Source organism: Periplaneta americana, chromosome 7 (genome assembly GCF_040183065.1).
Source record: "Periplaneta americana isolate PAMFEO1 chromosome 7, P.americana_PAMFEO1_priV1, whole genome shotgun sequence".
In the NCBI taxonomy this organism is placed as follows: domain Eukaryota; kingdom Metazoa; phylum Arthropoda; class Insecta; order Blattodea; family Blattidae; genus Periplaneta; species Periplaneta americana.
This window is the reverse complement of record NC_091123.1, coordinates 34,141,435-34,165,928: the sequence shown is the minus strand read 5'-3', so window position 1 is coordinate 34,165,928 and position 24,494 is coordinate 34,141,435. Positions and strand designations below refer to the sequence as shown.

The 24,494-nt window shown below is 33.1% G+C and overlaps 1 protein-coding gene across 1 annotated transcript in view; it reads left to right on the top strand.

Annotated features, from left to right (window-relative positions):
* LOC138703050 (uncharacterized) overlaps positions 1-24,494 on the top strand; it is a 39,038-nt gene that overhangs the window by 12,344 nt on the left and 2,200 nt on the right. Inside the window, exons 2-3 of the mRNA XM_069830587.1 lie at positions 1,900-2,031; positions 21,592-21,723. Coding sequence (XP_069686688.1) covers positions 1,900-2,031; positions 21,592-21,723 — 264 coding nt within the window. The remainder of the gene's footprint in view (positions 1-1,899; positions 2,032-21,591; positions 21,724-24,494) is intronic.

Sequence of the window (24,494 nt, the reverse complement as noted above, 5' to 3'; positions counted from 1 at the left end):
CCTGGGAATTTTCCAGCTATCAAAGTTCTTAGTCTCCCTACAGGGGGATAACCTTGTTAGGAAAATTGAATACAGTATACTGGACGTGTACAATACAAAAAACTATAGAAATGATTACATTTTCGTGAAAATAAATAGGCCTACACTTGCGTCACTATACTTTGTTTTCATGCATCTTAAGGATTGTATTTAATTATGGACCAACATGGACTATAGCGCGAAGCGGCAAGTCTTGGGCGATGGCAAATTTTTGGGACTAGCATTTTTGTACCATACTCTAGCTGTGGAAATTTGAGAAATATTATACACGTGCGCATTATGGCATAAGCATTATACATTAATTTTTTAATATACGAACAATATATAACTAACTGCTACGTACAGGTTTTCTTCTGTGCGTAAAAACAATCTTATGCAAATAAATAGTACATTATGCAACGAGCCTGTAATGATAATAATTAAGACGCGAGTATGTTTGTTTATGAAACGAGCGTAAGAGAGTTTCATAATTTTCATACGAGCGTCTTAATTACCATTATAGGCAAGTTTCATACGACTTTTTATGCTCTACCATATTTCTAACTTGAAATTATTCATAAGTATTCATTTTATTCTAATGTGACTGGAGAGCGAACTGATCTTGTGCAATCTCATAAATTGTGAGATGTGCGTAGACGCGAAAGTATTAGATTTTTTCCGGGAAACGAATGTCGACGACCTCGATATAACCTAGAGAGTAAACTTGATATAACCTTGAAATTGAATTCGACATTGAAAAACGAGATGACAAATTGAATTTATTTGAATATTATTTACAATTAACGCTAATTATTATAGTAACAGAACATAACCTTCTGCGACAGTATTGGATTTCCAGCCTGCGTGACGTTTTGCTAGTTGTCTTTCGATTGCATATCCGAGAATAATCGAAAACCTGAACTTGAATGAATAGGTGTACTTTAATGGCATGCATTAAAGGACTGCTACCAGGTGTATAATTACTATATTTCGGCATGGTCGAGCATAAATGTTATTTCTACATCACATGAAATAAGGGGACAAAACTTATAATCCAGTAACACGATAGAATTAACATCCACATCACTATCGCATCCTTGAAGCACTTTGCTGATTTCCCTCATCTTCTTCGGACTACCATTCTTTATTTCAGCTGACGGTGCGCTTTCTTGACAAAAAGTAATCAGAACTCTTAGGTTTGACTTGACGAATACGTACAAACTACTGTACTGAAACTGACCGGAAAACACTGTTATTTTTTTAAAAAAAGAACCACTCACCTGCTACTGCATATGAAGCAGAAAATAAAAATTTCGAACACCATAGAAGAAATAATGCAGTTGAATTCTATGATCAGAAAAGGCCGTCTTCAACATAAACTCAATATTTGTTTACTTCAAAGGTACCCTCATCGAACCCACTCTAACCTTGACAAAATCCTCGGCCACATCTGACTCACTGTCACATTCCTCGATCTCACGTCATTTAGGTATTCACTCATCTAACCTAACCTAACCTAACCTAACCTAACCTAAACTAACATAACCTAACCTTTAACTAGCAATATTTGCGGAAATAATACGTCGGTGAAGGGTAAAACAGTGAAACGCGATTTCTATGATCAGCTACTACCACTAATATGCGTCAAATAGTTAAACATGTTTTTACCAAAGTCCAAAAAACTATAAAAGTGTTCTTGGTAAAAAAGAAATTAAAAGATCCATGAAATATGATGTGTATATGTTATATTTAGAAACTAAATTCTAAGAAGTATGTACCAAGAGTTTCATATAGGTTTATATCTTTGTTCTTACAAAGTTTAACTAATGATCTTCCAATCCTCAGCATAATACATAATTCTTATTTTTTTTTTTTTTCCAGTTGTTGGAGGAGCTTGTTCAACTGATACAGATTGCTCGGATGTTCAAAATTCACTCTGTGACTCATCATCTAAGACTTGTAAATGCCTAAGCGATTACATAGCTGTTGAAGAAAACGCAAAATGTTTTCCAGGTAAGTTTTCACCATTAAAATACCTGTTTTATATAAAACAATATTCTGACAATCTAAAACTAGATACAGCTATAAGAATCGTGAAAAATTAAACAAGGCAATTAACAGTCATAGTACATAAATTTACATTTGGGCATAAATACAGTTTTATGGTAACATAATTTGTTCTAAATTTTAAATGTAAGAAATATATACGGGGAGTTATGACTGAAATTTGACAGGTATTGCAAAAAAATCGATTTTTTTTTTCCCACGAGAAAAAAGTTCAATTCTCCTTCTTTCAGATAATGTTATCACCTTATCTGTTTCACCATTTTAAGCCATCAACAGACATTTTTCAAAGGGACGCGCACTGTATTTGAAGTTCCGTACCACGCCAATTACTCGCTTGTGTTTAAAATGTTCCTTGCAGAACACTATTTGTCAGAATGGGTTGAACTTGGTCAGCATTTTATGATATGTAGCCTACAAAAAACGAAATTCTTATTGGGATTTGATATGTAGTGATATTTATGACTTTAGACCTTCTAATTAGGTAAATAACATTTATTTTTTAAATCATAAAAATTAAAGATTCAAACAATTTTATTTGCCAAAATATTAACTACACATAAAAGTCAAATATTACTCTAGTTTCTACAGATTGTAGTGCACTTAAAAAATTTCAGATTTATCAGGTAAAGATTAATATGCACGGGTCTTAAAGAGACTTATTCATTTAACAATATAATCTGCAAAATCTTGAACATTAAGGGCCGTATTCATAGACATTCTTAGCGCTGGCTTCCGGTGGATGATCAGCGAACTAAAGTTTTTCGTATTCATAAACCAGTAATTTGATATGATATGATATATGATATGATATGATATGGTATGATATGATATGATATGATATGATATGATATGATATGATATGATATGATATGATATGATATGATATGATATGATATGATATGATTAATGATATGATATGATATGATATGATATGATATGATATGATATGATATATGATACGATATATGATACGATACGATACGATACGATATGATATGATATGATGTGATGTGATATGATATATGAATCCTGTACAAGTAACCAGTCGATATCCGGGGCTAGTTAAGCACGCTCGTAGCGTAGGGTCTATGAATAGCACCGTTTGTGATCTAGACAACTGAAACTTAGTACGTCATACTATGAGTACGGTATAAGTGTGTTCCCAAAATATAATAAAAATCAGCTGAAAAATGTAGTTGATAAGTTCAGTCATAACTCCTCTTAAAAAAGAGGAAATATGACGGCGGCAGGGAGTGTTTCTCAATTACTTTTAGACATAATAAACACTCATCTATAACTACTAAAATCGGTTAAGTGTATAAGTTCTTTTTCGACGTTCGAATATATGTAACAGCTTTATAACATATCATTTTCTTTTATTAAAGATGGGAGGGAACAGAAAATATTAAAGATTATGTTCAAAAGTAGATGGTGTTTTGTGAGACCCTAATAAACAAGTTCCTAATTTAACATGGAATGGACTTGGAATGGAATGAAATTTACGAGAGGGGGCACTATGGCCCAGAACTGCGACCTATTACGATCTACTACGCTAACCCTCAGACTAGGCGCATTCCCAAACCCACACCGGCTGACTAAACTAAGGTTCGCTGCCTACCCAGATTTTGAGCAGGTAACCCCCCCCCTCGTCCCTAGGCCAGCCCCCTCCGTGGGCGTCAGCCGGCGATCGGGGAATGCTATGGAATGATGACGAAATGATGTAGATGCCTAATATAGAAGAAAACGGGAGAACCGCCGCCTGCGTGACCACTCAGCCACCGCAGGGCTCTTGTTTTAACATTGTAGCATAGTTAAGAATTTTCTCAAGAACTGTTTTCGTTTTCTGCTGCACTTTTTCTGTGAAAGGTCCAGGAGCTGCTCTATCAGTTTCTGAGAAAGTTCTTCTGTAAGTATCAGACATCTGAATATATTATGTTGTTTCTAAGGTTTGGCCACATCTGTAAATTTGTTTTTAATGAAATAATAAATGTATATACATATAGTTTGCTTCAAACAAGCGATTGTGTAGATCTTGTGGTAGAGCTGTCTTCTGTATTACAGCGATATTTTCACAATCCCTAATTTGCAATGACATTTTGTTTTTAAAATTTCTCCAATGACGTATTTAATGTGGTAGTACGTATGCTTATAATATTACTGAAGATCACGCAGCCGAAGGAAAGATATAAACACGGAGCGACCACAACACAACGTTAACCCAGCGAATAGGGATTATAAAGAATGGACACTGAGCGAATTTTCCTGTGTTTTATTTCTCTGTGCGCCAGCGGCTAGTTCCACTTTCAAGCGCTAGAGGTAGTGTAATCGAGCATACGCTAAGATAATAACTGAGAATAGAATTATGGCACAGGAGCCAAACATCGTCTACCTTATTGCATAATCCAGTAACGCTTTGCTTCAAATAAATTCAAGTTAACAGCTTTTCCTTATTTCTCAGTGACAAACTAGTTGCAATAATAATATTTTATATTTCAGATACCATAAATTATATTATAAAATAATATAATACACATTAAAATTAAGTATCGAATTCGTTTAATATTTGTATATAATATAATATATGTATATGGTTTTACTTCTCGTAAGAGTTTTGTTTTTCCATTTTCAGCGCTATCAAATCATTCCATATTTTAATTGTTGTTGGGATCAACGTCTGAACTCTCATTATAAAGGAACTCTAGAGTCTAGACATTACAGTTAATGAAGGATTTATTATTTTATGGATCCAATTTATTTTATTTGAGTACATAATGTACCTAGATGTATTAATTGTATGTGTTATATTTCCGCTGTGTCGACTGCTAGCTGGTGTGATGTCAGCGCCAACTCTAGGGAGAAAGCAGAATCTGACGCTCTAGCTGGCTTGAAGGTCATTGAAATCGGTCCGGCTACATCAAAGGTACCGACTCGAAGTGTCCATTCTTTATAATCCCTATTCGCTGGTTAACCTGTCCGTACTGCTATCGTACTCTACAGTCTACCCTACAGCCTCGACACAGTTTATGACGTACGAATGATTTCACGCATGAACGCCGCACAGTGATTCTTTTTCGCTATCTAGCCGCGCAAAATAAAAAAAATTGAGTATCACATATTTTCATGTTTTATGGAGATATAATTACTATAATATCCAAGGATACGAGATTTGTTATAGTTACGCTTATATGTGCAGCTCGTGTAGTAAACGAAGTCAGAAATATGGTGTTTCTTATCGCATCCCCGGCCTGAAGAAGAGGTCATAATTTATGTTCGATAACTGTGCTTGAAACGACATACTTTTTCGATGATATTCATCGGTTACTTGTGGATACGTAGACTGAGAGTTAATATAACCGACACAGTATCGGAACTTAATAATTTATGTAAAGCAACATCTAACAAGCAAACATTCTGATTGGGGCAGATAAAAAAGTTATTTTTTTTTTCTTTCACCGTGTTAATAATTTCAAAAGAAGTGCTTATACAAATTTTGGCCATTCGACCGCAATTACGAGGGCCGTAAAAAATTAATTCGCCAGGTGCCGTTAACAGGAAGAAAACACAATTTCATTTGGAAAATTTATTGGAACAGATACAGCAATTGTTGAACTATTTTTCAAAATATTTCCCACCGGAATTGAGGCATTTGTCATATCATGCGATCGACAGAGATGTGCAGACAGCTTTCAAACGCTGATTCCGAACACAGGCGTCTCACTTCTACGACACAAGGATACAAAAATTGATCCCACGGTATGACAAATGTCTCAGTTCCAGTGGGGATATGTTGACAAATAGCATAATTCCTGTATCTGTTTCAATAAATATTTGCATGCTATTATGCTTTTCTCTACGACCTCGTAACTGTGGTCGAGTGGCCAAAATTTGTATAAGCACTTGTTTTGACATTATTAACACGGTGAAAGAAAAAATTTAACTTTTTCATCTACTCCCATCAGAATGTTTGTTAGTAAGACATCGGGATGTAATCTGCCGTTCTATGGATTTTGTACTGGGTGTTCATTTCAAAGTGTGTCATGACGTCACTGTTGTCGATTTGAAGCGAGTTTCAGCTTATATGTTAGAGAAGTTGCCTATTATTTAAGGCGTTCTTCAATCTGAACTTGAGAACGTGTACGGTATAACTTGAACCCTAGATCATATATGTAACAGATATGTCGGGCTTATAGGCTTTGAGGTTAACAACTTTTGTCAGGTTTACTACACTACCATCTAGTTGTTACATAAGGAGTCACGTCATCATTCCCATTTTAATTGCATTGGCGAATGCGCTGCCATCTCGTGTTCGTTTACGGCGGACGGGTTGTTATCTTCAAAGTGCTGCCAATTTTAACGTAGCGAGGAGTTATCTGTTACATATATGATCTAGGCTTGAACGTCGTAGCAACAGATGGCGGTCTGTGCGGTCTGTGTGCTACCATAACCTCTTTCGAACTGTGTTTTGCGCCGGGAAGTCGTACGCAGGGTATTTGTTATCATCGGTTGCGTACGGTAACATTCCACAACACAAATCAAATGCTCCGTGTCCATGTTGACCGTCGAAGTTAATGTCAACAAATACGTAAGTAATCGTCTCCCCATATCCCGACAGTACGTACAGTATTTCCAAACAGTCCACATTCCTGCCACTACCGGCGTTACCGTACGTATCGGTACGTACTCTTCAGAATGAACGCCGTACTTGCTAGGCAACTTCTCTGCCTCTTAGGTTATACACCTCTGCGGAAGTGTAGGAAGATTGAATTCTCTAGGCTCATCGGCTAGCCACATGACGGCATACAGCGAGCCATGACACATTTTGAACTGAACACCCAGTATAAGTTACCAGGAAAGTAAAATCTGTATACTCCTGCCATCTGTTGACATGTTGGAAAGCTATCTATTGCATTGCTCATAGAATTGCAATCTAAATAATGACTTTAATGCAAGAGTGCATAAAATTTCTCTTATTCATTGCTGATATTTTACTCACTCCAAGAAATGCATTTAAAATGTAAAAAAAAAAAAATACTACACTAAACATACAATAAAACCAAAACACTAGGAACATAGTAATGCTGAAATTAAAATAACATTTACTATCCTGGTCGGGGCAAGTTACCCGGTTGAGGTTTTTTTCCGGGGTTTTCCCTCAATCCAATATGAGTAAATGCTGGGTAACTTTCGGTACTGGACCCCGGATTCATTTCACCGGCATTATCACCTTCATTTCATTCAGACGCTAAATAACCTTAGATGTTGATACAGCGTCGTAAAATAATCCAATAAAATAAAAAAATAAAATTTACTATAACAACTATAACTAACATAAAGAGTCCATAAATAATTGGAGATTTTTGCGAAACTCACGTGGACACAGACGCTTTGGCGACATTAGGGACTTCATCGGAAGAAAACGTCTTCTTTACACATTTTGCTTCCGAAGAACAAAAATTTTAAATATATGTATCCTGTATCCAACGTGATTGACAATGTTCCTTTCACTGCAATTTGTTCAATCCTAGCGAACTGCACATAATATTTAGTTGAACTAACCGCGGACAACAGTTGACTTACGTCTCTTGTCACATAAATTACTATTTTGCCCAGACATCTGTTACTCAATACGATAAAGACAAGGGAAATGGAAGAAACTCATACACTTAACAATTTGTATTTTATTTTGCATTTTATCGGGCATTAAAAACTTCACTAATTTACTTAACATGCATCTAAACATGAAATTACAACTTATTTCAACAGCATTCGGGCGCATTTCACATTTATCGTGGTTGCGAAAATCTACCATCTATACTAATAATAAATCTGTAGCCGAAATTTTTCTGGTAATTTTCGATTTTCCAAAAATAATTGGTCCTAACATATATAATTAACCACCCTGAAACCGAAAATCGCTTTTTTGAAATTTTTGTTTGTATGTTTGTTACCTTTTCACGCGATAATGGATGAACGGATTTCGATGAAAATTGGAATATAAATTATTTTCGTTGTAACTTAGATTTTAGGCTATATTGCATTCAAACTACATTATTTAAAAGGGAGGTTATAAGAGGGCCTGAATTAAATAAATCGAAATATCTCGCTTATTATTGATTTTTGTGAAAAATGTTACATTACAAAGGTTTCTTTAAAAATGATTTCTGATAAGGTTTATTCTTAACAAAATTTTGATAGGACTGATATTTAATGAGATAAATGAGTTTTAAAATTAAAATAACTGCCATATAGGGCCGTATAATGAAATAAAAAACAAATGACTTCGTCTATAAGGGGCCTTGGACAGCAACAATCGAAAGCTATGAAAGATAGCCTACAGAGAATGTTTCTGTATTTGTATGAAGTAATATCGGAAGCTAAATTAACCGATTTGTATAATTAATTATTATTTCACCATTGGGAAGTGTAGTTTCTCTAGATGTACATAATGCTATAATGTTATTACAGTAACTTCTGATATATAATATAATATAATATAATATAATATAATATAATATAATATAATATAATATAATATAATATAATATAATATAATATAATATAATATAATATAATATAATATAATATAATACCCGTATAATATAATATAATATAATATAATATAATATAATATAATATAATATAATATAATATAATATAATATAATATGTAATATTATATAATATAATTTAAGTTATTTGAAAGGTTCAGAACCATAGTGGGCCAAGCGCCATTTACTGAATACGTAGAAAACAAGGGTTAAAATTAAGTTATTACCATAATTCAATGGAAACCTATAACAAGTAAAATAAAGTATACACATTAAATCTAAGTGATGTCAATGTTAAGTAAACTATGGTTGCATGTAATTAAAATTAGAAACATGTTAAAAGGATTGTCATTGCACCAATGAGTGGTCTCTGGACCAAAATGATCGCATTTTAATTATTTGGATGCAATTTAAATTGAGTAACATATTAAACGATTTATCCTTCTATCAAACACGAATGTTCCCTGGATAAAATGTCCTATTTTAATTATGTAATTACTTTATATTTATTTCTAACGGGTGCAGCGGAGCGCACGAGTACGGCTAGTCACTAATAAAAGTAATGCAAGTTTATTCTTGTCATATATTAAACCAAACACACATAATGTGATAAGTCAAGACAATTGATGAATTTTGAAGCTGTTTCGTTTCTTGCTTTATACATTAATTTTACCCCTATGAAGGAAATATTTTGACTTTATATTTTACATTTTTATAATTACTTTCGTAAATTGGCAGTGTCAGATTTCCGCCTTAATTTGATAGAATGATCCATATGCTCCTCTATGGTTCGCTTTGAGAAAATTTTCCAGTTGCAGTCACTGTTTTATCATGAATATCCCTCCACAGATACATGTTTCCATAGGGATTGGTTGCAATTACTTCTTGTATTACTATTAAGTCATCATTGTTGCTGAAACGTAGCTTTTCTTGCGCCATTCTGTTCACGATAAAGTTTCGAGATAAACGAATGGAATTATCTTGTCATCGTATCAGGATTTCTGGTAACGATTATGTGACGCATGCGTAGAACATCGATCATGTGATTACCTAAATCGAAACCCAGTGTGGCAAAATTTTCTATTAAAGTTTACGGTAACAAAAAAACACATGATGGAAGAAAAACTCTCTACTGTCAAACCCCATGGTAACGACCCCTAAGTATGCAATCACCTAATTAATGTATTCACTGCGAGCTTGAAAGGAAATTGTAGAGAGCGAGAAAATCATATAATTTATTTATTTATTTATTTAAATTCAAATATACAGAATAAAGAAATATAATTACAAAACAAACAAAGAGAAATACAAATAAAATAATACAAGCAATATAAAAGGAAGATACAGTAGTATTAACAAAATTTGAGACCGAATGAGCAGCGCTCGTGCTCGGTCGCAGTTCAGATATAATATTTAAATAAATATATATATATATAATAATAATAATATAAATAAATAAGTAAAATAAAATAGGAGCTAAAATATAATTACAGCGGCAATGGAATTATATAATATAATATTAACACTAGAGAAGAATAATATCGCACGTGAAAAGTAGGACTAATATATGTCAAAATTATAGAATACAAATATAATATAGGTTGATTAATTCATACACATAGACTATAAATTTATTTAATCAAATTGAAGATATTAACACGTTTCTAATTTTCTTGTTATATGTTAGTGGGTTACATGTTAGAAGTTCTGGGTGTAATTTAGTTAAAGCATTGTACAACCGAGGGCCAAAATTTATGCTATGCTTTAGACCAGCAGATGTGAGACATTTAGGTTCTATTAATGTTGAATTAATATTTCGTCTTGTGTCATAATTATGTGTCTGTAATACAAACTTATTACGATTTTTATGATAAAATTTTAACAGCGTATACTTATAAATTTGTTCAATATTAAATACATTAAATTCAGAATAAATTAATTTAGTTGGATAATCGAAACGTTTCTTCAAACAAATTTTAATTATTCGTTTTTGTAGTAAATTTAACGGACTAAGATTAATTTTTGTACTTCCACTACTACTACTACTTAATTTAAAAAAATACAAACTATGAAGTGGTACTCCTTGGCGCTACATGAAAGTACGATAATTTTGTCTCAAATATTCTTCTAGCACTCGAATTACAATTTTATATTGCTTAAAAAAATTATACACACCAGGCTTGCAAAAATCTTGTAGTTCTGGGGGGGGGGGATAATTTCTGTTTTAATTGTCTTACCACACAAAGAATTGTTTACTTTTTCAAAAGTAAATATAGTGTCGTCTATCTGACCACTCCAGGAATCCAGAAGTAGTAGTGTCTTTTTCTTAATATCCGCGAGAAATATATCTCTTAACCATCTTCTCGCGTGATCTTTTTCAGTTTACCGGAACAATTTGCATCGATCACGACACTCAATATCTTATAATTGTCTACACATTGTTTTACTTCATAGCATGTACAGTCATGTTTCTAGTCTTCCAGCCTCATAAAGTAGCCACGTTCAATTAGTAGGCTAGCGGTGTCAAAGAGGACGGAAGCTTTGTAGTTTCAATAATTTTAATTATGTTGCTGTCCATTGTCGTCAAGTCTTTTGAAGGCCGCTTCAATACTCCACGCGGAGTGTAAGAAACCAGAGTTGCAAATTTTAGCATTGTGTCTTGTTCTAGTTCACAGTGAAAATTAATTATATTACAGTTCAGTGTATAATAAAATGTGGAGGCCGTGGGAAGCGAGTGAAGTGTCGGAACCGATACCCATGAACGTCAATAACGACGATGGTAATAATAATAATAATAATAATAATAATAATAATAATAATAATAATAATAATAATAATAATATATCAGAGTTAAATAACAATTCAAATTCAAAACCTAGACCAAAATTATGTAAGCAGTGTCAAACGTTTCTGTGCAATGCTCACACGTACGTTCTAAAAAACAATTTAGGTCAAGGAAAAATTTCGGAGACATCTAAAATTCTCAAATTTAATAATAATACTGTAAGTAAAATTGTAAAAAAGGGACCTAAGACACCTAAAAAGCGTGGACACAAAGTCACAAAATTTAATAAAGTAGATGGTTTTACGTGTGATTAGATTCGCCGTGAAATATATAGTTCTTACAATAAGGGCCAATCCTTAACAATAAAAGAATTATTACAAAAAGTCAAACTTTCCGGTTTTCCTCATGGAGTAACATTGAATTATTTCTTTAAATAATTAATGTAAAATAAATAATCTAAATAATATAAATAATCTTCAAATTAACTCATGCTTTGAGCAATTAAGCCTAGCCCATATCCATGTTATATTAATATATAGCAGCAACAAACAAGACGTGACAACGTCGCATTTTCATTTTATTATCGGTGCATGCACTAAAGACCTACAAGTCTTAAAAGGAATGCCGCTGCCTAATAATTCAACGAGGCAACTTTACCTATGGATTTCGACGGTGTAGAATGATTTCAAGATGCCATGGATTGCACTACTACTGCATTAATGTGACCTAAGAGAAAACAAATTGACTAGAGCATTAATGCCAGAGCTGTGATACGGTGTCGCGGAGCTATGAGGATCCGAGTGCGCGCAAGAAGCGGTATAAGTAACAGCGATTTGCAAGTCAGTATATTTCGAAAACGAGGAAAAAGAGAAACGAACGACTATCACCACGTTTCTTAAAGAACGAAAATTACCTTAAATATACATTTTCATTAAACTCAAGCTACATGACCTGGGACGGTTCCCTTGTTAGTGTTGTGTACGAACAGAGAGTGGAGTGAGATTGCATGGCGTTCCCCTTCATTATGAACTCCTGACCACTGCTTTAGAGTATGATTTGCCGGATGACATCTTTTCCCAGTGAGAACATGACAAAGTTTCCATAGTTAAAAAGAATCTGATTGATTAAATTCTACTTTTTCTTCAAACGAATCTTGTCTAATGCTAATTAATATTTTTTTTTATTTCCTTCAGAATACGAATTAGATTTGTTTTGTCTTCTTAAAATTTATATTTCTGCCATATGCGTTTTTTTAGTTGGTTATTTAACGACGCTGTATCAACTACGAGGTTATTTAGCGTCGATGAGATTGGTGATAGCGAGATGGTATTTGGCGAGATGGGGCCGAGGATTCGCCATAGATTACCTAGCATTCACCTTACGGTTGGGGAAAACCTCGGAAAAACCCAACCAGGTAATCAGCCCAAGCGGATATCGAACTCGCGCCCGAGCGCAACTTCAGACCGGCAGGCAAGCGCCTTAACCGACTGAGCCACGCCGGTGGCGCCATCTGGGTCTCAGAGCTCTTTTACGTTGAAAGAATTGTTCTAGTTCTTGCATTTTGTACTTTATGTGTACTGGATACTAGTAGTGGGTACCTGTTCTGAAAGCGCCTTGTAAAGTATCATTGAAAGATAGTTATTGCAATTTCTATTATCATTTTATCGGGATTCAATCCGCCGTTCTATGGATTATGTTACCGCGAAACTAAAATCTGTATACTCCTGCCATCTGTTGAGATGTTGGAAAGATAACTACTGCATTGCTCTAGATCTGTTGTATTCAGAATTTAAATCATTTGAATTCCATCAAATTTATAACAATGTGTTATTGAATTTCGTACATAAAAACCGAAATATATTTAATTTATATTCACATAAATATAAAACCAAAAGATCAGATAGCATTGACAGAACCTAAATGTACCTCAACTGCAGCATATAATCACAGTAGCAACATCGATGCAAGGCTTCAAAACAAGATAACAGTTAAATTCCCAAACATACAATTTGCTAATCATTGTTATTTTAAAAAATCAATTAAAAATTCGCAGTTTAGAGAGGAAATTTAAGATCAATTGTTTCATAATTTTGTCAATCAGTAATGTGCTGTCTCTTAAATGTTTGTGTGTATGCTTCGCTTGGACTGAGGATTAAAATAACTGGCGTATGATCGTAATTTAAATAATTCATATAAAACAACATGTAAAACATCGGGATGTATCTGCCGCTGTATGGATACTAATGTAAATTACCAGGAAAGTAAAATCTGTATACTCCTGCCATCTGTTGAGTTGTTGAAAAATAACTACTACATTGGTCTTAGAACTGCTGTATTCAGAATTTAAAGTATTTGCCTTCCATCAAATTTATAACAATGTTTTATTCAATTTCGTACATAAAAACCGAAATTTATTTTATTTATATTCACATAAAACCAAAACATCAGACAACATTGACAGAAACTAAATATACAGCAACTCTAGCATATAATTACAATAGCAACTTCGATCCAAGGCTTTATAACAAGGTAATAGTTGAATTCCGAAACATACAATTTGCTAATGCATCTTATTTAAAAAAGATCAATTAAAAATTCGCTGTTCAGAGAGAAAATTTAAGTTTAATTGCTTCATGATTTTGTCAATTAGTGATGTGCTGTTTATTAAATGTTTGTGTGTGTGTGCTTCCCTTGGACTGAGAATTAATACATCTGGCGTATGATCGCAATTCAAATAATTCATATAAAACAACATGTAAAACATTGGGATGTAATCTTCCGTTGTATGCATACTATGTAAATTAGCCTACCAGTAAAGTAAAATCAGTATACTTCTGCCATCTGTTGAGTTGTTGAAAACTAACTACTACATTGCTCTTAGAACTGTTAACAAAACCTATTTATATTTCAATTTATAAAATCATATTTTTGTAAAAGGCAGGGGTCGAAGAGACCTGGTACTTTTAATAAAAACATCTTTAAAAAAATAGAACTGTTGTATTCAGAATCTAAAGTATTTGCCTTCCATCAAAATTATAACAATGTTTTATTGAATTTCGAACATAAACACCGAACTTTATTTAATTTATATTCACATAAATATAAAACCAAAAGCTCAGATAACATTGACAGAAACTAAATGTACCTCAACTATAGCATATAGGCCTAATCACAGGAGCAACTTCGGTGCAAGGCTTTAAAACAAGATAACAGTTAAATTCCCAAACATACAATTTGCTAATCATTCTTATTTCTAAAAAAATCAATTAAAATTCGCAGTTTAGAGAGGAAATTTAAGTTCAATTGTTTCATAATTTTGTCAATCAGTAATGTGCTGTCTCTCAAATGTTTGTGTATGCTTCGCTTGGACTGAGGATTAATACATCTGGCGTATGATCGTAATGAATTGATATAAAAGAACATGTAAAACATTAGGATGTAATTTGCCGCTGTATGGATACTATGTAAATTAGCCTACCAGGAAAGTAAAATCTGTATACTCCTGCCATCTGTTGAGCTGTTGAAAACTAACTACTACATTGCTCTTAGAACTGTTGTATTCAGAATTTAAAGTATTTGCCTTCCATCAAATTTATAACGTTTTATTGAATTTCGTATATAAAAACCGAAATTTATTTAATTTATATTCACATAAATATAAAACCAAACCTTCAGACAACACTGACTAATGTACAACAACTGTGGCATATAATCACAATAGCAACTTTGATCTAAGGCTTTATAACAACGTAATACTTAAATTCCGAAACATACAATTTGCTAATGCATCTCATTTAAAAAAAAAATCAATTAAAAATTCGCTGTTTAGAGAGAAAATTTGAGTTCAATTGTTTCATAATTTTGTCAATTAGTAATGTGCTGTCTCTTAAATGTTGTGTGTATGCTTCCCTTGGACTGAGGATTAATACATCAGGGGTATGATCGTAATTTAAATAATTCATATAAAACAACATGTAAAACATCGGGATGTAATCTGCCGCTGTATGGATACCATGATGGATACTATGTAAATGAACAGGAAACTAAAATCTGTATGCTCCTGCCATCTGTTGAGTTGTTGAAAACTAACTACTATATTGCTCTCAGAACTGTTGTATTCAGAATTTAAAGTATTTGCCTTCCATCAAATTTATAACAATATTTTATTGAATTTCGAACATAAAAACCGAAATTTATTTAATGTATATTCACATAAATATAAAACCAAAACATCAGACAACATTGACAGAAACTAAATATACAACAACTGTAGTATATAATCACAATAGCAACTTTGATCTAAGGCTTTATAATAACGTAATACTTAAATGCCGAAACATACAATTTGCTAATGCATCTCATTAAAAAAAATCAATTAAAAATTCGCTGTTTAGAAAGAAAATTTAAGTTCAATTGTTTCATAATTTTGTCAATCAGTAATGTGCTGTGTTTTAAATGTTTGTGTGTATGCTTCGCTTGCATTGAGGATTAATACATCTGGCGTATGATCGTAATTTAAATAATTCATATAAAACAACATGTAAAACATTAGGATGTTATTTGCCGAGTTATGGATACTATGTAAATTAGCCTGCCGGGAAAGTAAAATCTGTATACTCCTGCCATCTGTTGAGCTGGTGAAAACTAACTACTACATTGCTCTTAGAACTTGTATTCAGAATTTAAAGTATTTGCCTTCCATCCAATTTATAACAATGTTTTATTGCATTTCGTACATAAAAACCGAAATTTATTTAATTTATATTCACATAAATATAAAACCAAAACATCAGATAACATTCACAGAAACTAAATATACAACAATTTTAGCATATAATTGTATTCAGAATTTAAAATATTTGCCTTCCATCAAATTTATAACAATGTTTTATTGAATTTCGTACATAAAAACCGAAATTTATTTTATTTATATTCACATAAATATAAAACCAAAACATCACACAACATTGACAGAAACTAAATATACAACAATTTTAGCATAAATCACAATAGCAACTTCGATCCAAGGCTTTATGACAAGGTAATAGTTAAATTCGCAAACATACAATTTGCTAATGCATTTTATTTAAAAAAAAAATCAATTAAAAATTCGCTGTACAGAGAGAAAATTTAAGTTTAATTGCTTCATAATTTTGTCAATTAGTAATGTGCTGTCTCTTAAACGTTTGTGTGTATGCTTCCTTTGGACTGAAGAATTAATACCTCTGGCATATGATCGTAATTTAAATAATTCATATAAAACAACATGTAAAACATTGGGATGTAATCTGCCGTTGTATAGATACTATGTAAATTACCAGGAAACTAAAATCTGTATGCTCCTGCCATCTATTGAGTTGTTGAAAACTAACTACTACATTGCTCTTAGAACTGTTGTTTTCAGAATTTAAAATATTTGCCTTCCATCAAAATTATAACAATGTTTTATTGAATTTCGAACATAAACACCGAACTTTATTTAATTTATATTCATATAAATATAAAACCAAAACATCAGACAACACTGACAGAAACTAATGTACAACAATTGCAGCATATAATCACAATAGCAACTTCGATCCAAGGCTTTATAACACGTTAACAGTTAAATTCCAAAACATACAATTTGCTAATGCATCTTATTGAAAAAAAAAAATCAATTAAAAATTCGCTGTTTAGAGAGAAAATTTAAGTTCAATTGTTTCATAATTTTGTCAATTAGTAATGTGCTGTTTCTTAAATGTTTGTGTGTATGCTTCCCTTGGACTGAGGGCTAATACATCTGGCGTATGATCGCAATTCAAATAATTCATATAAAACAACATGTAAAACATTCAGATGTAATCTGCCGCTATATGGATACTATGTAAATTACCAGGAAACTAAAATCTGTATGCTCCTGCCATCTATTGAGTTGTTGAAAACTAACTACTACAATGCTCTTAGAACTGTTGTATTCAGAATTTAAAGTATTTGTCTTCCATAATATTTATAACAATGTTTTATTGAATTTCGTATGTAAAAGCCGAAATTTAATTTATTTATACTTGCATAGATACAAAACCAAAAGATCAGACAACATTGACAGAACCTAAATGTACCACAACTGTAGCATATAATCACAGTACCTACTTCGGGGCAAGGCTTTATAACATGGTAATAGCTAAATTCCGAAACATACAATTTGCTAATGCTCCTTATTTTAAAAATCAATTAAAATTTCCTGTTTTAAGAGAAAATTTATGTTCAATTATTATGATACATCTGTTTCTCTCCCTCTTTTTTTTAAATTTTATCTGTTATTTAATAAAATGTCTTAACAGTAAGTGGAATGCCCCCTGAACACAAGTATGTAACTTAACTCTTTTTAGGGATGCAAGAGTGTTTTATATAAAAAAACAATATGTATATTTGTTCTGGGAAGAATGTATTATTATTATTATTATTATTATTATTATTATTATTATTATTATTATTATTACACGCAGGATGTAAGATACAGGTATACACTACAGATCTCATTGTTGAATAATAAATCACCGAGTCTCTCAAATATCAACTCACAATTTTAAAAACACTGCCGCAAGGAGCCTGTTTAGTGACGTCAATATAAAATACATTTTTAAATATATCATTTCAAAACTATTAGCCCCTCTTGGCACCAAATTTTCTAAAGATGATAGAATTATTATTGTATACGTATTTACGTAGTTTAAAATTAATAAATTTTGATTGAAAATTTTCGATTTTGTACCTTACATTGCAACAAATTGCCTACTACATTGTAAATGCATTGATTTCAAACGGTGTTAATGAAGAGAACTTTGCAAAATGTGGAAATCATATGACGTTGTTGAAGTTACTCTCAAAAAGAATCTTATATAGTGAAGCTAACTTGGTAAATAAGCGTCAAGATGCCAAAATAAATAATCTTGATTATTGTTTTTTTTTTCCTTTCCAAGTAATCAATACAAAGTAAGCAATGTAACTTTGAGGTTACCTTGAAAGAGGCATAAGCTGATATCTTCAGAAGGCTGGGTGTATCAGCTTTAAAGCTAAAACTATCAGGGTCTTGGATATCTCTAAAAAAAAAAAAAAAGGAGCCATCTGTAGGGTACAGTACGATTATTTAGTCCTGACAGTCGCCGGAGATGTGCGCCTGAGTCAGGCGAGTCCATTTAGCTACGCCAAGGGGTGCTTAGTTTAGTCACTCGCTTGTCTTTGAAGCGATCGGATGTCATGCGTTCGGCAGAGCGGTATGTTTCCTGTAAAATTAAGCTGTACTGCATTCCTTTACCTACTACTCGCCCTTATCTCTACTCCGGTAGCTCTCCTCACTACTCCTATTACTTCCCCTATTTCGCGTGGGTGAGCTGTCAGGACTAAATAATCCTTTTTTTTTTTGTACATCTACCATTTCGTTTTTTCTACGTCTATTATGTTAGGTCTAATAATCAAAAATATTATAGATATTACAAATATAAGAACTGGTAAAATAAATCGATTAATATTTATATCCCCTTCTATATAATCACCACTATATAAGATAACCAAAGAAGAAATAAAAAAAAAAACAAAACCCTATAAATATTAAAGATATTCAATCAAATAAAAACGTTATAACAACACATCCAGAATTAAATCTAATAATTTCCCATTCAATAAAATAAATTATATCATTAATAATAAAATAAAACCCTATAAAAACTAAAATAATTCTAAATATAAATAAAAAAATAAATCTAATAAAACAAATTGATATATATATATATATATCACAACCTAAGATAAATAAATTATATCACTGACACCACAAATCAATATTTTATATTAAACTACCCAAGTAAATAATTATATTCAAAATGCGGCAACATCACTACTTAAAATTAATAAATTCAAAGGAAATCAATGCAAAAATAACAATAAATATTCACGTGAATAACCTAAAGAACAGGAATAAATACCGGAATAATATATTCCATGCTGGCTATAAGAATAAAGGTATAATGTATAAGCAGCTCTAAAAAAAGACAAAATAATTAAAGTAAGTATAGTTAATCATGATCAACCAATTAAACTATTCAATAATCTGATATGACCTAATAAATTTAATGAAGGTGGGGCAGCTATATTACAAGATCTTAATAAAAATCATCATATAGCTATTCTAGGTATAAATCCTAAACTTAAAAAGAAAAACTCAGTATAAATTGTAAATACTCTTTAATACCCGACAGCAAGACTTAAATCGCATACACCACGTTGTAGGTAACTTGACTTCTTCGGTGGATATAATATGTCCTAGCCCTAATCATTACTTTCAGCCGGTTATTTAGCGTAGATGGTTTGGTGATAGGGATATGATACATGACAAGATAAGGCCGGAAATTCACCATGAATTACCTTACTTTCCTCTTAAATTCGGAGAAAACCTCGGAAACATTCCAACAGGTAACCAGAGTCCAGGTTGAAATCAACCCCACGAGCGAGTGCAGTTCCGGATCCGCAGGCAAACGCGATACCGTATTAGCTACGGCAGTGGCATACTAAATCTCGTTTTCTTTTATCATGAATATAAGATGATATTGATGTGTTTTCTTAAAATACAAAATAAACACAGTAAAATTAGATGGTTCTTTTTCAATTTAGCAAAATATGGTTACGTGGAAAGAAATACAAGTTCAAGATAATTTCATTATCCGTAACAAAATGTAAATTACACTCATCATCATCATCATCATCATCATCATCATCATCGTCATTATGTGATTCATGTAGCTGTTAAGTAATGATTATATTCCGAGTAAAATGAATCGCTTTGCAGAATGATTTCTTCATATTAACATAAGCCTTAAATAATGTTGGATCTTCAACCTTTGTACTCAAACTGTTATGTATTAATGTGTCTTTTTTTAGTTCCTGAAGCTCTCACAAACATACATTCTGATGGGGGCAAATAAAAAAGTTAAATTTTTTCTTCCATCATTGCTCTTTCGAATTCTGCACACTTCAACACCAAATTACCTTTCGTCTCGTTTCTCTTATCTATACTCTAACCACGACGTAAATACCAGATCACTTATCTGTGGTGCGTTAAGTATACCTCTTCATAGAACATCTCGTTATTCATCATCTTTTACAGTATCCACCTCGCGACAATGGAATTCCCTGTCACAAAGTATTAGGGGCTGCAAGACAATAAACACTTTTAAAAACAGCTTAAAAGATAACCTTCCTAGCATTTCACTCCAATCATACTGACTTAAACTATCACTGTCTGCATTGTTACTCCTTCCTTTAGACATGCATCCTGATAGTGCTGTATTTTCAAAATTGTCTCATAATAATCTCTTTCTATTATCTAACATTATTTGAAATATATTAACATTCTATGTATTTTAACTTAATTCTGCTACATAGTTTGTATTTCAGTGTTTAATTAATAGTTCATAGTATTTTGTTGTTTAATTCGTAAGTAACTCTTGTATACATGCAGCTCTTATCTAAATCAAATTGTTTAATTCTTTGTAAGTTGATACATACCTATGTATGTATACTTTTTGCTGGTTGAGTGGAAGAGAAGGCCTTACGGCCTTAACTCTGCCAGCTAAAACAAATTATTATTATTATTATTATTATTATTATTATTATTATTATCTCAAAAGAAGTGCTTATACAAATTTTGGTCACTCGACCGCAATTAAGGGCCGTAAAAAATAAGTTCTCCAGGAGCCGTTAATAGAAAGAAAACAATTTCATTGGAAAAAATTACTGGAACAGACACAACAAATGTTGAGCTAATTTTTAACACATTCCCCATCGGAATTGAGACATTTGTCGTATCATGTGATCGACAGAGAGGTGCAGTACTTCTAAGCCACAAGGATAAAAAAATTGATTTCATAGTATGACAAATGTCTCAATTTTATAGTGGGGGATATGTTGATAAATAGCACAACAATTGTGCTTTTTTCTGTAAACGGCCCCAGGAAACATCACTTTCTGCACGCCTCGTAATTGCGGTCGAGTGGCCAAAATTTGTATAAGCACTTCTTTTAACATTATTAAACATGGTGGAAGAAAAAATTTAACTTTTTTTTATCTGCCGCCATTACAATTTTGCTTGTCAGTGTTAACTGAACTCTTCTCCCTGCACGGACTTTTTATGTTACAGTTGCCAATACTCTAAGTGCTGGCTGTGAATACAACGAACAGTGTACACAGAAACTGGGAACGGCAGAGTGCAAGGACTACCAATGCCACTGTGCACCTGAAGCAGTTTTAAACGCGGATGGAAAAGGCTGCTGTAAGTATAGGATATGAAATAAAATAAACGAATACCGGTATATAAATAAAGTCATATGATTGAGGTTCTGGCTGATATGTACAGTTTCCCTGGAAAAAGAATGAGACGACTGAATATTCCTAAGTCTCAGATGTAAAACACTGCACATGATCAGACACCAGAGCACTGATACACAAGATAACGAATATTGAGTTACTTAGATTCAGGCTATTTGGTTTGTTACTAGCATCGATCCAAAATTCACTTCAAAAACTACAAAAAATATGATAATATTACGTAAATAAAAGATAAATATATACATAAATCGTGTAGTTAAAGCGACAATGGACCTTCATGACTAGATAGACACTCCGCACAGAAAAAAAAAAGCTTTCGTGTCGCTGCAATAGCTCAGATACTAAGATCTCTGCGTGTTGTGTAGAAGAGAGCGAGTTCGATTCTTAGTTTACATCAACGATTTTTTTGTCTAAATAACATTGAAATAGAGTTTTACAAAGTCCTCAGATTAAGTGTTAATGATCACAGACAATACAAAATTACAAGTTATAATATTATAAACGTTAATCTAATGAATGCAGTGGAGAGTCCTTAGGCTATGACATTTGTAGAGTAATTATTACAATATTTTATTAGTGGCTTTCCCATATGTGTAATAAATGCACTCGCACAAAACAATTTTTGTTAAAAGTGTGGCTTTGGATTATTTCATTCTCACCCCTTCAGTTAATTTTAACTATTTTATCTACGTGTTTGCAATAGTGTTTAATTTAATGTGCATTCAATTTCATTCATGTTATGATTGAATGAAAAAGCACTGTTGCAGTTATTGACTAATTACATATATTAATACTAATTATTAAATGCATCTGTTAAGTAACTAATTGCAGTATCTTTTGCAAAATCTTGAATGTTTAAGTTGTCAATAACATTTCTGTACTATATACTATAAGCCGTTAAAAGAATATGCAATAAATTTGGGATCCTCTACTTTATAATCACTGGCCTATGCCCACCGACGCCCTCGAAATCGAGACGAATAAAATTGTGGGATCAAGTTGTTGACACCTGGGAAGATCTCGCTCGGGATTAGAATTTATTCCACAATCTCGTGACATCCATGCCGGACCGACTTAGAGCTGTAATAGAAGCTGATGGCATGTGGACAAGATTTTAAGTTAACAGGTCTCTTTTTGTTTCCTATGATTTTTGTTTGAGGAAGAATACTTTTAACTTCCAAGTGAGATTTATTTTTTTGACGAGGTTCAGCCTACTTGTAAGACCCAGAAATTGGGCGTAAATTATTCATATTTTTTCGACAAATTAGACAGTCGAGGAACTCATGAAGAAATTAATTACATCTCAATAAAAAAAAGTTTTACTTGGGATCGAACACGAGACGTTTCGGCTAAGCACTGGAACCGACAAGCTACTATATGAGCTACCGAGACAAGACAGTGACAGCAGCAGTCCAGAATGTAGATCCCATAGCAGGCATTTGCCATTCGGTAACGAGAAGCAATGATATTTTGTGACCCGAGCTATGTTGTGAAATCGTGGCCTTAAATGACAGTCTTCTTCGTGATCCTTATTCTGGTCCTTGTTCTTGTTGTGGTCCTTCCAACAATTCTTGTTGTATTTGTCATGTTACGTATCGTTACGTCGATATCGAGTGAACCGCGCTGTAGAACTTTAACTTCCGACGACCAAGAGTCGTCTCATTACTTTTAAGGGTAACTGTACATCTATTATCAGGCAGTACATCTCACTTGGCGATATGTGTCAGAGGAAGAAGAATTGAGGAGCTCTCCTGTCCACCTATTAACGACAATGAGCTTCCTGTGTTCATGCATTCTTCAGTTATAACTTCACTTATAACTGTCATAATTTGGCTTCAGAACGCCCTCTAAACCATTAAAATTTTGCATTAAAAAGTGACTATTGGAATCAAACTTACTCTTGTAAACAGCAAAAATTGCAGCAAAATACACTATCTATCAAAAAGTAATTGGGCACTGTTTTTGTCCCTTTAGAAGCTCGTGGTAACACCTCTTGCTGCTGTAACAGCAGCCACCCTGTCAGGCATGCTCTCCACTAGTTTGTGTAGGATATCCACTGGAATGCGTCGCCATTCCTCTTGCAATATGACACTCAGTTGGACAATGGAAGTTGGGCGCATCTCCCGAGACCTCAATCTTCGGTCCAATTCTTCCCAAAAGTGCTCAATGGGATTGAGGTCTGGACTCTGTGCAGGCCAGTCCAACCAGCATTATTTTCTGCATACCACTGCATAGTAGCCGCGGAAACATGGGGCCAACTTCCATTGTCCAACTGAGTGCCACGTTGCAAGAGGAATGGCGACGCATTCCAGCGGATATCCTACACAAACTAGTGGAGAGCATGCCTGACAGGGTGGCTGCTGTTATAGCAACAAGAGGTGGTACCACGAGGTTCTAAAGGGGCAAAAACAGTGCCCAATTACTTTTTGGTAGATAGTGTATTAGTTCCAGCTTTGGAATCAAAGAGTCTCATGTTCCCATTTGATTCTAAATGCATACAACCTCTTTGGTTTCATGTTTCTTGCCTAGCTGGTAAGAAATATTAGGCCTAAACACATTTTTCGTGATTTCACACAAAGTTATGGGAATGGACAAGGATAGTTTTTAAAATAAGTTCTTCAATTGTTTGTATAGGCCTACACCTGAAGTTTGATTAGTGTTAATGTAGCTATTTGGCGATGTATGCAATGGAGAGGGGAAAGGAACTGGCCTATT